At 38.6% G+C, this 12,139-nt stretch overlaps 1 protein-coding gene across 1 annotated transcript; it reads left to right on the top strand.

The window, feature by feature from the left end:
• The first annotated feature begins 10,000 nt into the window (after window positions 1-10,000).
• LOC149196003 (methyltransferase FGSG_00040-like) lies at window positions 10,001-10,945 on the top strand. The gene has a single exon (XM_089408099.1). The coding sequence runs from the start codon at window positions 10,001-10,003 to the stop codon at window positions 10,943-10,945; it is 945 nt and encodes a 314-aa protein (XP_089264225.1).
• Window positions 10,946-12,139: the final 1,194 nt, after the last annotated feature.

Raw genomic sequence — 12,139 nt, 5'->3', positions numbered from 1 at the left:
ATTGGTTTCGTATACAAGCAGGGATTTCTCTGATCCAGGTTTGGCACACCAGGAGGATGGGTTCAAGCTCAGCAAAGGAGGCTCGACTAGAAGGCAAAGCGGCTGCCAAAAATTGATTAGTGCTCTGGTTCTACAGTCCTGGACCTTGGTTGTCGTCACTATCAAGATGCCTCATCTGAGACCAAGGATGGGCAGCCGTAGAGGGTAGCCGAGGAGGGCTCCAACTGAATCATCTTCCAGTGAATTGTCAGGGAGGCGACGACCTTTAACACGCAGCAGAAGAGGAAGATCTCGCACCACCAGCTCTCACCCCAGACCTATCCCTACCTCTGGTTCCGCCATCTTTACCTTTGATAGCGCACTGAACAGACCCAGGATCACTGCCTATTTCACAGTGGTTTTTCAGGAAGAAAGCCAAGCAGAAGATATAAGGATACAGTCAAGGAATTCAAGGGCAATCCCGGCTCCCTCTTCTTCATTACAGTTGGATGTTGAAAATGCTCCTCAGCAGGAGGCAAATGAACAGGCGGGCAGAGCTCAGGAAGCGATGATGGTTGACCCGGATCCCGCTGCTCAGAACGCGACTCAAACAGAGGACTTGCTAGACATGGGCTGGTGTCGCATCATAGAAGAGCCCCTTGATGATTAGCATGTCCACCCATGCTTCTTTTTTTGGCAGTTGTCCCTCACCACTGGGCACGACTGTAAGGCGAATAGATTCTATGATCTTTGGTGTTTCTTAGTTTTTTGGAGTTTTTGTATTGTCATATGTATCACAGATTGATCCCCTGCGAGGGACGTAAAATTAGACAGTTTTCATATATGTTTGTTTTGGACAGTTTTGCCTCCTATAGGAGTAGAGTTCTTGACTTCGGTCATGATGTAAATTTACCATTACCCTGTTAATATAATAGAAATAGTCTTATGTAGAAAAAAAAAAAAACTTAAGGTGGATGAGGATCTGTTGACTTGTTTATTTTTTTTTTTTTAATTGAGCACTTAGATTGATTCTAAAGGGAATATGCTCACCTTATGCTTAGTCTTAATGCTTATCAAGGATTGTAGTGTGTTAGTTTTTTAGGTTGCATTGACTTTTAATAAATTTAAAAAATTAGATTCATGCCACACTGCTCCCTACCCACCAATTTCCTAGGGATTTCATATTCTAATTAGATGGGGAAATTAATATATAAGCAAATTGTATTTAGAAAAATGGTCCATTTTACAATAAGATGTGTAATTCATTTTTTTTATCAAGTTAAAGTTGACCCATAACCCTTTTATACATGGTTAATCACGTAAATGTTTACATTGTTAAGATATTCTTCATGTTGCAATAGTTTTTTTTGTTATATTTATAAAGCCTTAGGCAATATCAACCACATTAATATTTTTAATGTTGTTGTACTAGTATTAACTTGTTTATAAGCTTTGTTACAATACAATGGGTCTATACCATGGCTTATCAATACCACATGCCCAAAACTAGTAACTTATTTCACAACAAAAATATTTTATTTTATTTTAATTTTATAACATTTTTTAATTGAATCTAAAAGGAAAAATGTTGTAATTAATTTTGAGATATATCTAAATCCTCCAAGGACTATTAAAAATATTCCCATATAAATTAAATTAATATTTTAATAAAATAAAAAATGAGAACATTTTTGTATTTAAAGTTGTGAAATGTATATAATATAAATAGTATTATTAAGTACCAACATAGATCCATTTTAACTAAGGATCCAAGCATGAGATCGAGCAAAGTGATAACAATAATTGTGCATTATGTTTTTAAGTTTTTCATTATTGTATTTTCTTTGACATGATTGATCCAAAATGTGCATTTGATGTTTTACAACCAATTGAGTTTTTTTAATTTTGATTCTTTCTGAAACACAATACAATGGGTTCAAATTTAAGAGGGGGGGAAGGGGTGGGAGATAGTGACAAAGTTGAAGGGAAGAGAGAGAGAGAGAGAGAGGGAGGAAGTAAAAAATACATAGAGAGATTAAGGTGGTGAGAGAGGAGGAGTAACAAGGGAGAGATGGAGAGAGAGTGAGGGAGAGAGGAGAGGAGGTGAGAGAGCTAGGGATAGAAGGGTGAGAGAGAGAGAGAGAGAGAAGATGGGAGAGAGATAGGGATAGAAGGGTGAGAGAGAGAGAGAGAGAGATACAAATAGATAGACGGAGACAGAGAGATGGAGGGGAAAGAGAGAAGAGGAGAGTGAGTCAAGGAGAGATGGGGGGAGAGAAAGAGGAAGGTGGGAGAGATGGGGGTAGAGAAAGAAGTAGGTGGGAGAGAAGGGAAAGAGAGGAAGGAAGAGAGAGAGGGCTCAAGAGAGAGATGGAGTTGGAGGGGGAGAGAGAGGGAAGGAAGGAAAAAGACATAGAGGGACAAAGGTGGAGAGAGAGAGAGGGAGTGACAAGGAAGCGATGGAGAGAGAGTGAGGGAGAGAGGAGTGTGGGGGCCAAGAGAGAGAGAAGCAGAGAAGGGGAAGAGAGAAAGACAGAGAGGAAGAGGGAGGGAGGGAGAGAGAGATAGATATCGAGAGAGAGTGTATGTTTGGGGGTTGAAATAGAGAGGGGGAATAAGAAAGAGACACATAGATACAAATATATATACTATATTGTATTATATAACCATCCTAGAGCCATATTAATCCCATATTTATCCAGCGCCCAGAGGGATCAAATCTGTCGAGGTGCAAACCTTTCCTCAAGTTTTACACTAAAAAAAGAGGTTGCACCTCAACAAATTAGATCCCTCTCGAAATTTGATAAATCTGGGGTTAAGATGGATCTAGGATGGTTCAAAAGCAATGAAATTGCATTACGTGTAGTTGGAGTATAATATGTTTAAAACGCATATATACTTCATATATAGTTAGCATTGTTCAAAATAAGTTTTGGATAAGGAATTTAGTAAATTTTAATAATAGTATATATTAGCACAATTATATAAATTAAATGTTTGTAAATGTGAATAGACATCAATTTATAATATTTAAAATAATAATAGGTATCGTTAATGATAAAAAGAATCAACATAAAAATTAAACATATACACATTTTAAAAATATATATAATAAGACTCTTAACCAAGGAGATTTACTGTATTTTACTATGTAGATACTTAATCTATAAATGGAGTTTGTTGAGATACCATAAGCCAATGTTGAGCCTTTTAATACCACGTGCTCAAAAAACCATAACTCATTTCATATAACCTTTTTATAACAACCCTGGTGAAAAGTTCATGTAATAAAAGTTAATAACGAAAAATAGGACCATCGGTATTCCAAGATGAATGTTGGGAAAATATATCCTAGTGGGAATTACTAGATGTGTGTTTTTGGAAGGAGAATTAGCAAAGGCTAAGGAAAAGGAATTAAAATGGAAAAAGGCATTTTGTCACATTTATTTATGAAAATAAATGAAATTAGGAGAAAAGTAAGGTGAAAGGTCACAGGTTGCATGTGAGGAGGAAATTGAAGGAAAATAATGGAAAATGAAGAAATTAGAGGCCTCATGCATAAAAAGGCTTATTGTTTTTATCAGTTCAAGTTTGGTGCTCTCTCATTATGTTCTCTCTCTCTCTTGGTCACTTAGATTTTTTTTGGAGCACTCTAGTTTGGGATCAAGGAAAGGAAAAGCAAGCAAAGGAAAGGAAGAACAAGCAAGGATTAAGGAAATGAAAGCAGGATCAAGCAGCTTCAGCAAGAATACTTGCAAGTAACCTTTTGCATGTGTGTTTTCCTAACTGGTTTGGACATGCATGGCTTTGCATGTTGGTGTATGTTCTCTTTGTCGGTGGCATGGTATTGTCAGGTTATGATAGTGGATTTCAGCCTAGCCTAGCCTTTTCCAGATGCCATGGTGTGCTGGGATGTTGATCTCGGTTTTGAGCTTCGGATGAATTTCGGAATCTGGGGCGAAGGTGGTCTGAAGGTTCATTCCCAAAGGCATATGAATTCCTTTATTGATTTTGGTGGGATACATGTTAAATCCTTAGGGAGTAGTCTCGATTTAGGTTGTAGTGATCTAGGTTTGGATTGTGGTAAAGACTGAGAAACAAGGAGATGGAAAATTCCTCAAGGATAGTGATGGATTCCGAATGGCATTCCAAGTTCTGTTCGGTTGTGATTGGAGCACCGGTTTTGGTGTGGTCATGGTTTGTTAAGGGTGCAGGTGGTTTAACCTCTGGATTCCCTTGGTTGTTCTTGGATTGGTTGTTCTATGAGATCCCACATTCATTCTTGGAATATGGCATGGGGGTGACTAGCTGAAAGAGAGATTTGGTTTAGCCATGTCTAAGGCAGGTACGTGGAAGTCCCAAACTTGGTCGGATTTTCCTATAATTAATAAAAGATAAATTCTCTTACTTTTGCATTGATTTATATGTGGATTCAGTGGTTGTCATATCTCTTATATTTATATGGTTTTATGCTAGTTATAAGCATGGTTGAATGACTGCTTCATGCCATGGTTATTTCATATATTTACTTGTAACTGTTAAATGGATGGATGCGAGACTGAATTGATGATGTAGTAGTTCAATGGAGAAGGAGGTGATCCTTCTAGTCATGTTTCATAAGTTTTCTTAAGTCATTTATGATGTGTCTTGTATCTTCGAATTCTAGGTTACATTGATGCCAAGTGTTTGACAAAACGTCAGTCCCAGTTGGGGATGCTCAGGTCTACTCCTAAGGGTGATTTTTGTTTGATCAACATTGTTATTATATTTTTAATGAATTATGGAAGTTAAAACAAGTCCTGGGCAGAGGCCATGATTCTGGGCTAGAAAAGTGGCTTAAATCTTAGGGTCGTTGGCACAGAACTAACAATTTTGGTCCACAATCATTGGTAGGCAGGCCTATGAGAGTGACTTTAGGTTTCTAGCTGCTCCCTTGCCCATAGCATGAGAGTGACTATGGCCTAAGAGCTACAAAATAGGGACCTAGGGATAGGTCGTTTGAGTGGCTGACTTGTCTCTTGAGGATTTTGTTAATGATGTTGGATGATTGCATGCGATATTTCATCAATTGCACTTCCTTAAGGTGAGATAGGATGTCTAATCTTATTTTCATAGCATCTCTCCTCATGTTTACCCTGCTTGAAATGGTTACTTTGGGTAGACCTGGGAGGGGGTGTTATAGATTGGTATCAGAGCACGATTACACTCTCTTTGTGTCATATCTAGTGCTACAAATATGGGTGAATGTGTTGGTCATGCATGCGTGTCAATTGCATGTGAGGCTCTACACTTGCATTCCATGTGCTTGTTGCACTGCATCATATTGATCATGGTAGTAGTAAGGTTATCATGAAGAAATTGATGTTGGTTTTATGGAATGCATCCTCATGAGTATATGACTAACTATACAATTATATGCAACTTGATTACATTCTTGTACGATGGGTTGCATCCTTTTTTCTTTGATTACAGGCATTAGTATTGTAGGTTGATTACAATAATTGATCGTTTATGCTTGACTACATGCGGTTATGAGTATGTGTAGTTGACTAGGCATTGCTTATGCAGGTGGATAGTTGCATGAGGCAATGTGTATACTGAAGTATTGGTTATTGTCATGCCCGAGGTCATAGAATGCATTGTTGATATGGCCTTGAATTGATGGCCCACACTTCCTCCTGTTCCCCGTCAAAGTGTGGGGGTTTAATCTTTCGAAATTCTCCCCGTAGCTGCACCCTTTGATGTTTTGAAGTCTATTGTTCAGATGCATTGTCAGAATGGTCCTCCCCCTCTTTTGACCTCTCAGGCTCTGTTCGATGGTTTTTCTCTTCTGACATCCTCTGTTGTTCTGCACTAGGATTAGCTAGCGGTGGGTTTTGCCTGGCAGACAAACTCTTTAAAATCCTTTCTTGCTCCACCATCAGTCATGCATTATCCTCTCATAATCGAGCCATCTCATTCTTTAACTCCTGTACCGTCTCTAATATTGCAAGGTTCGTGCTACGTTTATCCTTGCCAAGTTGTACCCACAGCTCTGGGTTATCCCCAGGGTTTATTGCAGGTCCTTGGCCTACTATCGATCTGTGCGGAGCGCTGCCAGCTCTCTGCATACTCACTGTCACTGTCTATTGTCTCGCTGTTGTTTTCCTTTTGTCTCAACCTAAGAAATGGAACCAGAAGAGGAGTTAGCAATATTAACTGTCTTCTTACAAATATAATAAGATTGTAACTGAACAATGCTTGTTTATTTTCTTTCAATTTTGTTTAAATTTCTTTTCGTGTTGTCTCAAAGGTCACAGCATTGATCCTCTACTCTGATACCAATTTGTCACGACTCCACCACAGCAATAAAAAAAAAAAAAAATTATTATTTTTACCATATACTTATCTATTCAGCATACATAACACCACATCATCTCGTCTACTCAGCACCGCATCATGCCACAACATGAGTTTAGCTGAGTGTAACTTTTCCGGTTATATGCGATGGATGTAATACTCAGGTAATCGGAGTTATATTCCGGCGTTCTGGTTGTTGGTCTGCATTAAATTTACTGGCTAGTTGTTTTCTCCTTCAAAAAACACCTGGCTTGCTCCGTATACTCTTTCTGCTCAGCCATGTGAATAGGCATGGCATTGTACCCTCGTTCTCTGCACTCCTTGGTTCTCGCTCTCTTTCAACGATGCAGATCATCAGATCTGGATCCGAGGGTGGAGGCTTATCGGAGGGTTTTGGGTTCAATGTTAAGTCGTCCCAAGTCCTCACTCAACTCATTTGATCTTGGCGCCGCTTCCAGATTTTGGCTTCGCCTCTCTGCGCACAGAGGTTCTCCCGTTAGCTATTCCACCGAGAACCTGTTCGTTGTTCAGGAGCTAATCAACCAGTTGTTCCGGAAATTGCTTATGCAGGTGATGGTATTCATTTGCAGACATTTTGCGCTATTTTCTTTTTAACATATATACTCTTTTCCTCACAGGGTCACACAAATGAGTTCATGAATGTTAATGTATTTTGTTGTTTTCATATGTGTGAAGGAGAACGCTATAGACGAGAGGCCCTCTGCTATGGAGAAGGGCAAAGTCTTCAGCACTCTGGCATCCCACGCCGCTCACCAGGTAGGCCTCCAAACCATGCGTGAATGTTTTCTAGGTGATGGTTAAGGGTTTTCGTGCTTGGCAGTTGCCGCTACAGGGTTTATACATACATATTTTTGCTTGCTTTCAGATTCCAGTGATTGGCAGGAGTGCCCAGGATAGGGTCCTTGGGGATTTTCTCAAAGGTTAACAAGGTTTATAATGCCTCAGGCTTCAATGCCTTCGACCTGTCTCGTTTGGATTATAATGAAAGTAGTCAGTTCTTGTTGATTCGGGAAATGCCCACGGCAGTACCCAGTAGATTAGGTTCTCTTTTCTCCTTCTGTGTCTCGAATATAATTTATTTGTTTGTATTATTGTAAGGGGTCTTGGAACTCGAAGTAGTGAATGACTACTTAACTCGGAACAGGGTCGAGATCTTACGACCCCTCTCTAGTTATTTTCAGTATAATGGTATTGTTTGTTTCGAATCGCAACTCCTTGGATGTTGACATTTAACTCTGTATATGTAAGTTTTTGGTTCATGAGGAAGTTTCTTTAACAGGTTAAATCTTGCTATTGAGAGCCTTGGCTCCGGAACTTTGCAAGTCCGTCTTTCTGCACGTTATTGCATATTTAATTATATTACTGTCACTATGTTTTCGTAGCTCTATGGTTGTTCCTACTTGTTATGGTGGAACTGCCCATTGTTTTAGAATGTAAACATTCTGTCCTGTTTGCGATTATACATTTCTCAAAATTCTTAGAGTTTCTTAATGTTTGAAATATTTTGGTTACGATATAGGAAATGGTTGTTCATTTTTTTTTCTATTGGTTCCCAGAATTTAAAGTTTCAATACAGCTGTCGTACTCTTTCATGTTGTAATTTATGAAAGTAATTTACAGTTTGCAACCCCAACGTTGATTTATATGATGTTACAACTAGTGTTTAGTCTATGAGTTTCGAATTTCTCCCTTTTGTTATAAATGCAACTGAAAACTAAGGGTTTCTCGTCCCTTCACTGTCTTTCTGATAAACTCTATCTAGTTGTATGTGTTTTTCATATGCTACTGTTTGCTCTTTCCAGAAAATAATCCCATACTTAGTCTGAATCTGTATGCTTCCACTATCTCTTAATTTGTGATCATCTATTCTACAGCTGGTAGGGATTAACAGACCTGAAGAGTTCTCTTCTGGTTTTGGGGAAACACCGGACTAGAGCTTGCTACCTTACCCTCTGTTGCGGTTAACAGACTTATCCTTCATCGAAATTTACTTATGTGTTTTTTTATATATATATGTATATAATAACACACTAATACACTACACAGTGGTGTTTGGTTTCTAAATTTCAAAGCACCGAGAACTGTAACAGGGCCAAACCCTTCTTGACAGTCATTTACTAGCACCTCTGTAATATTTATTTTAAAGCAAATAACATCACAGTATGCATAATAACGATAAGAAGATCGTGTAATCTTAATAAACACCACGGTTTTTCTACTATAATTTCGGTTACTGTAATTTTTCAGTTGACAATTAATACTATGGAAGCATATCAACTAATGAGACTGATTTCACCAGAAGCTTTTACTTACCTGGTCCGCCTGAGTTTGTAGATGCGCTACAAAATTTCACCTGTAACCTTTGCTTTCTCTTGACCACCCAACCATGAGATCCGTCGTCAGGACTGGAATCTCCCCTTGAACTATCTTGCAGGCCAACAACCCTCAACAAGACGCATGCAACTTGTGCCTGGCTATCTGGTCCTTACCAGACTTAGCTAATCCTTTTCCTCTCTCTTTTCCTGCCTATCCTTACAGCGCAAGTTTTTGCCTCCCCCTTCCCCTTTTCTCTGCAAGCCTTTCCAGTTAGGGAAGGTAGTTTGAGTGCAGTTTCAACAACTGTTTTCTTTTCCAACTTCCCTCTCAGAAGTTGTCAGCATTTCAAGAAGTATTTCCTACTTAATACACTTTAAAGCACATATTGATAAATAAAAATACTATTAAATTTTAAAACAGTCTTCCAATGTCATACTTAATTCTGTCTTTTACCACAGTAAAAATTCAAATATTTACATTCTCTGGGGTCATCACATTTGGGAAGATTGATTTTTTTACCTTTGTCCAGAAGATAAACCACATTAGATGGTTTGAAATGTTGACCAAATCATCATGATGTAATTAATTGAAAAAACAATTTCATTATCAATATAAATCACACAAATCTAATATCTAAAATTATTAATTAATTAATTAATATTTTATTTTTAATTAATTAATATATGACCAAATCATTTTTTATAACAATTAAAATTTAAATAATTATTTTTTATTAATACTTTTATTCCATTAATATATATTGAATAAATAAGTAAATATATATATAGAATCACTTTGTCCACCCAAAAAAATAATAATAATAGAAGAAGGGTTCACTCCACGAGCGCAAACGGTCTTAAGAGTTTCCGTATTTTTTAAAATCAAAATTCACTACTATAATGGTGTAACATCACTTTTCAACCTCTGAACACTAAACTGTAACCTATTATTCGAACCCCGGTTAAATATTATCCCGCTTTACGGCGTAATTAAATTAATAAAATGATATTCTTATCACCGAATATCAGTAAATATTTTTTTATATCAACAGCCTGTATGACTTTGACGGTGAAAAAATGGAAACTTATATCAAAATATATACGTTGCAAGAACGGCTCGTGTCCGGTAAACAAGGGCAGTCCCCGCTAATCACGATAACGTCTTCCGTTTTCGAATTCCAACCCATCACTCCTGTGAAGGGTGTCAGAAGTGGTGATGTGTGGTTTCCTTACGTTTCTTCTTTTCACTTTAAATATCATTTCGCGGACGAAACAAATTCGTAGCTCAACAAAGAAAACAACGGTGGTGACTGGTTGAAGGAGGGAGAACTTACCTGTATCACTTAATGGCCTCGCTTTCCCCTATTTCAGCGGTAGACGCCTCTGAGAGGTTCGACAAGCAAGCCCTTCTCCAACTCCACGACTCAACCCGTGAGCTATTGGCACACAATTTTCAAGCACGCTTGTCCTTGACAAATCCCATTACCAGCAGTGGCGGAGCTTCTTCGGTTCCGCTGGAAAGATTAAAGCCCATTTCCTTTACCCAATTGAAGGTTGGCCGAGTCCACCGCGGCCGGGTGCTCTACGGTACTCTCTGCGCCGAGGCCTTCAGGATAAGCGGTATCATGAGTATGCTTGAGGACGATCATGGCCTTGCCATCAGGCTGGCAATATACAATGCGGCTCATTCGCAGACGAACCTTCAGAGGCTTTACCCTAAGGGAGCCAAGGTGGCCATCAGGGAGCCGTACTTTAAGTGCGCCGCCGACGGTGGCCTCGCTATCCGTGTCGACAACCCTGCGAACGTCGAGATCCTCGTGACTCCGAAGGTGAAGCAGGCGGAGAGCCTGTTGCATGCCGACGTAGAGGAGTTGAGGAAGAAGGGCAACAACTTCTTCAGAGATAAACGATGGGTCGCAGCGGCCGAACATTATACGAAATGCATCGACGCTGCTCTGCTTCAGCTCAGGAAGGGGTCCTCAAATGATAATAATAATATCAACACCAGCCTCCTGCACGCCTATTCCAACCGAGCGGAGACAAGGCTTCGGATGAAGGAATATGAGCTGGCGCTGGAGGATTCCGACAAGGTCCTTGGGATCAATTCCGGCAATCTCAAAGCTCTCTACAGGAAAGGCCGCGCTCTGGTCGGGCTGAAGCAGTATGCGGCGGCATGCGAATGTTTGGAGAAAGCGAACGAGGCCAACCCCAGCCACATGGAAATACAAGACGAGCTTCGCCAAGCCAAGACTCTGTACTCCCAGAGCCGAAATGGCAAATATGACTTTTAGTAACCTTACGACGGCCGTTGTTGTTGATGATATTCAAAATAAACGGCCAGAGTTTCATTTTTTGAGAGCTGAGAGGTTTGTGTTTTAAATGTTTGAAGTGAACAGTTAGATCATACGCACAGTATTCGATGGATATAAAACCATTAAATATGCCTAATATCATCCGTGCTTTTTTGGGGGTTTGTTGGGGGTTTGTTGGGGGTTTGTTAGGAAGATTTCATTTAGGAAAGGGTCTGAAATAGATATATTAATGGAGTCTCCTTTTGGCTCCTTGTCCTGTTTTTTAATATATGAAGGGAGTCTCTCCATTGTTCGGCTCTAAAAATTGTCTGTCATTGATATTATTTTATCTGTGTATCCTAAAAACTTTGAAATTGAAATTATATCAGGTGTGGTTGTGTGTTCCAGATATGTGTATGGCCATCTAATATGGATATGTTCTTTGTGTATGTGGAGCCTTCAACATGATCAAGAATATTCGAAGCATAAATTTTGAGCTGTTTGTTAGTGATTTCCTTACGAAGTAGTATAGGTTTGAAATAGAGGGTAAATAAAAATAGAGAGTTAATAACCAGAGTGGGTAGAAGTGGGAATTCATTCTATTTTAAAGTTGGTTTTGAATAAGTATACTCAGATATTCGTCTTGAATATCTCTACTTGCAAGGTCGCTTAGATCCTTCCTTTCCAAACATCTTCTTTCCGTTATCTTAATAGAGTTTTGAATACTAGTTTAGTTTATTTGTGTGTAATTGGATGGTAATGGTGTAATTAAACCAAATGAGATGTAATTTGCTTATGAGGAACAATTAATTTGCATGGAATGTAGGGCTCATCTAGTTTTTTTAAAGAGATCTTAAGTCAAATGGTGAATACCATTATGATTTAGGTTATATAGTAAGTGACCATGAGTTAGAGCATTTTCTTGTGAATTTAAATAATTTATGTTGGAAAATATTAAATTAGCAACAACTATGGCACATAATGGGTCTATATTTTTAGTTAAAACTATTTATAGATGTAATATGCTTGAATTAAATTGAAGTGTCAATTAACCATGGCACATAATTGGTCCATATTTTTAATTAAAACCATTTATAGATGTAATATACATATTTTTAATTAAAACCATGTGCAGATGTAATATACTCGTATTAAATTGGAGTGTCAATTATTGGGTTTCCTTCTTTACAATTT

The sequence above is a fragment of the Pinus tabuliformis genome, chromosome 2_2 (genome assembly GCF_031772625.1).
Source record: "Pinus tabuliformis cultivar Carrire ecotype Pingquan chromosome 2_2, CPIR1, whole genome shotgun sequence".
In the NCBI taxonomy this organism is placed as follows: Eukaryota; Viridiplantae; Streptophyta; class Pinopsida; order Pinales; family Pinaceae; genus Pinus; species Pinus tabuliformis.
Note: the sequence above shows the minus strand (reverse complement) of the source record. Positions and strands in the feature narration are given on the sequence as shown.

Excerpts from the sequence above, each read along its gene's own strand:
- LOC149196003 (XM_089408099.1), top strand. The coding sequence starts at position 10,001 with ATGGCCTCGCTTTCCCCTATTTCAGCGGTAGACGCCTCTGAGAGGTTC.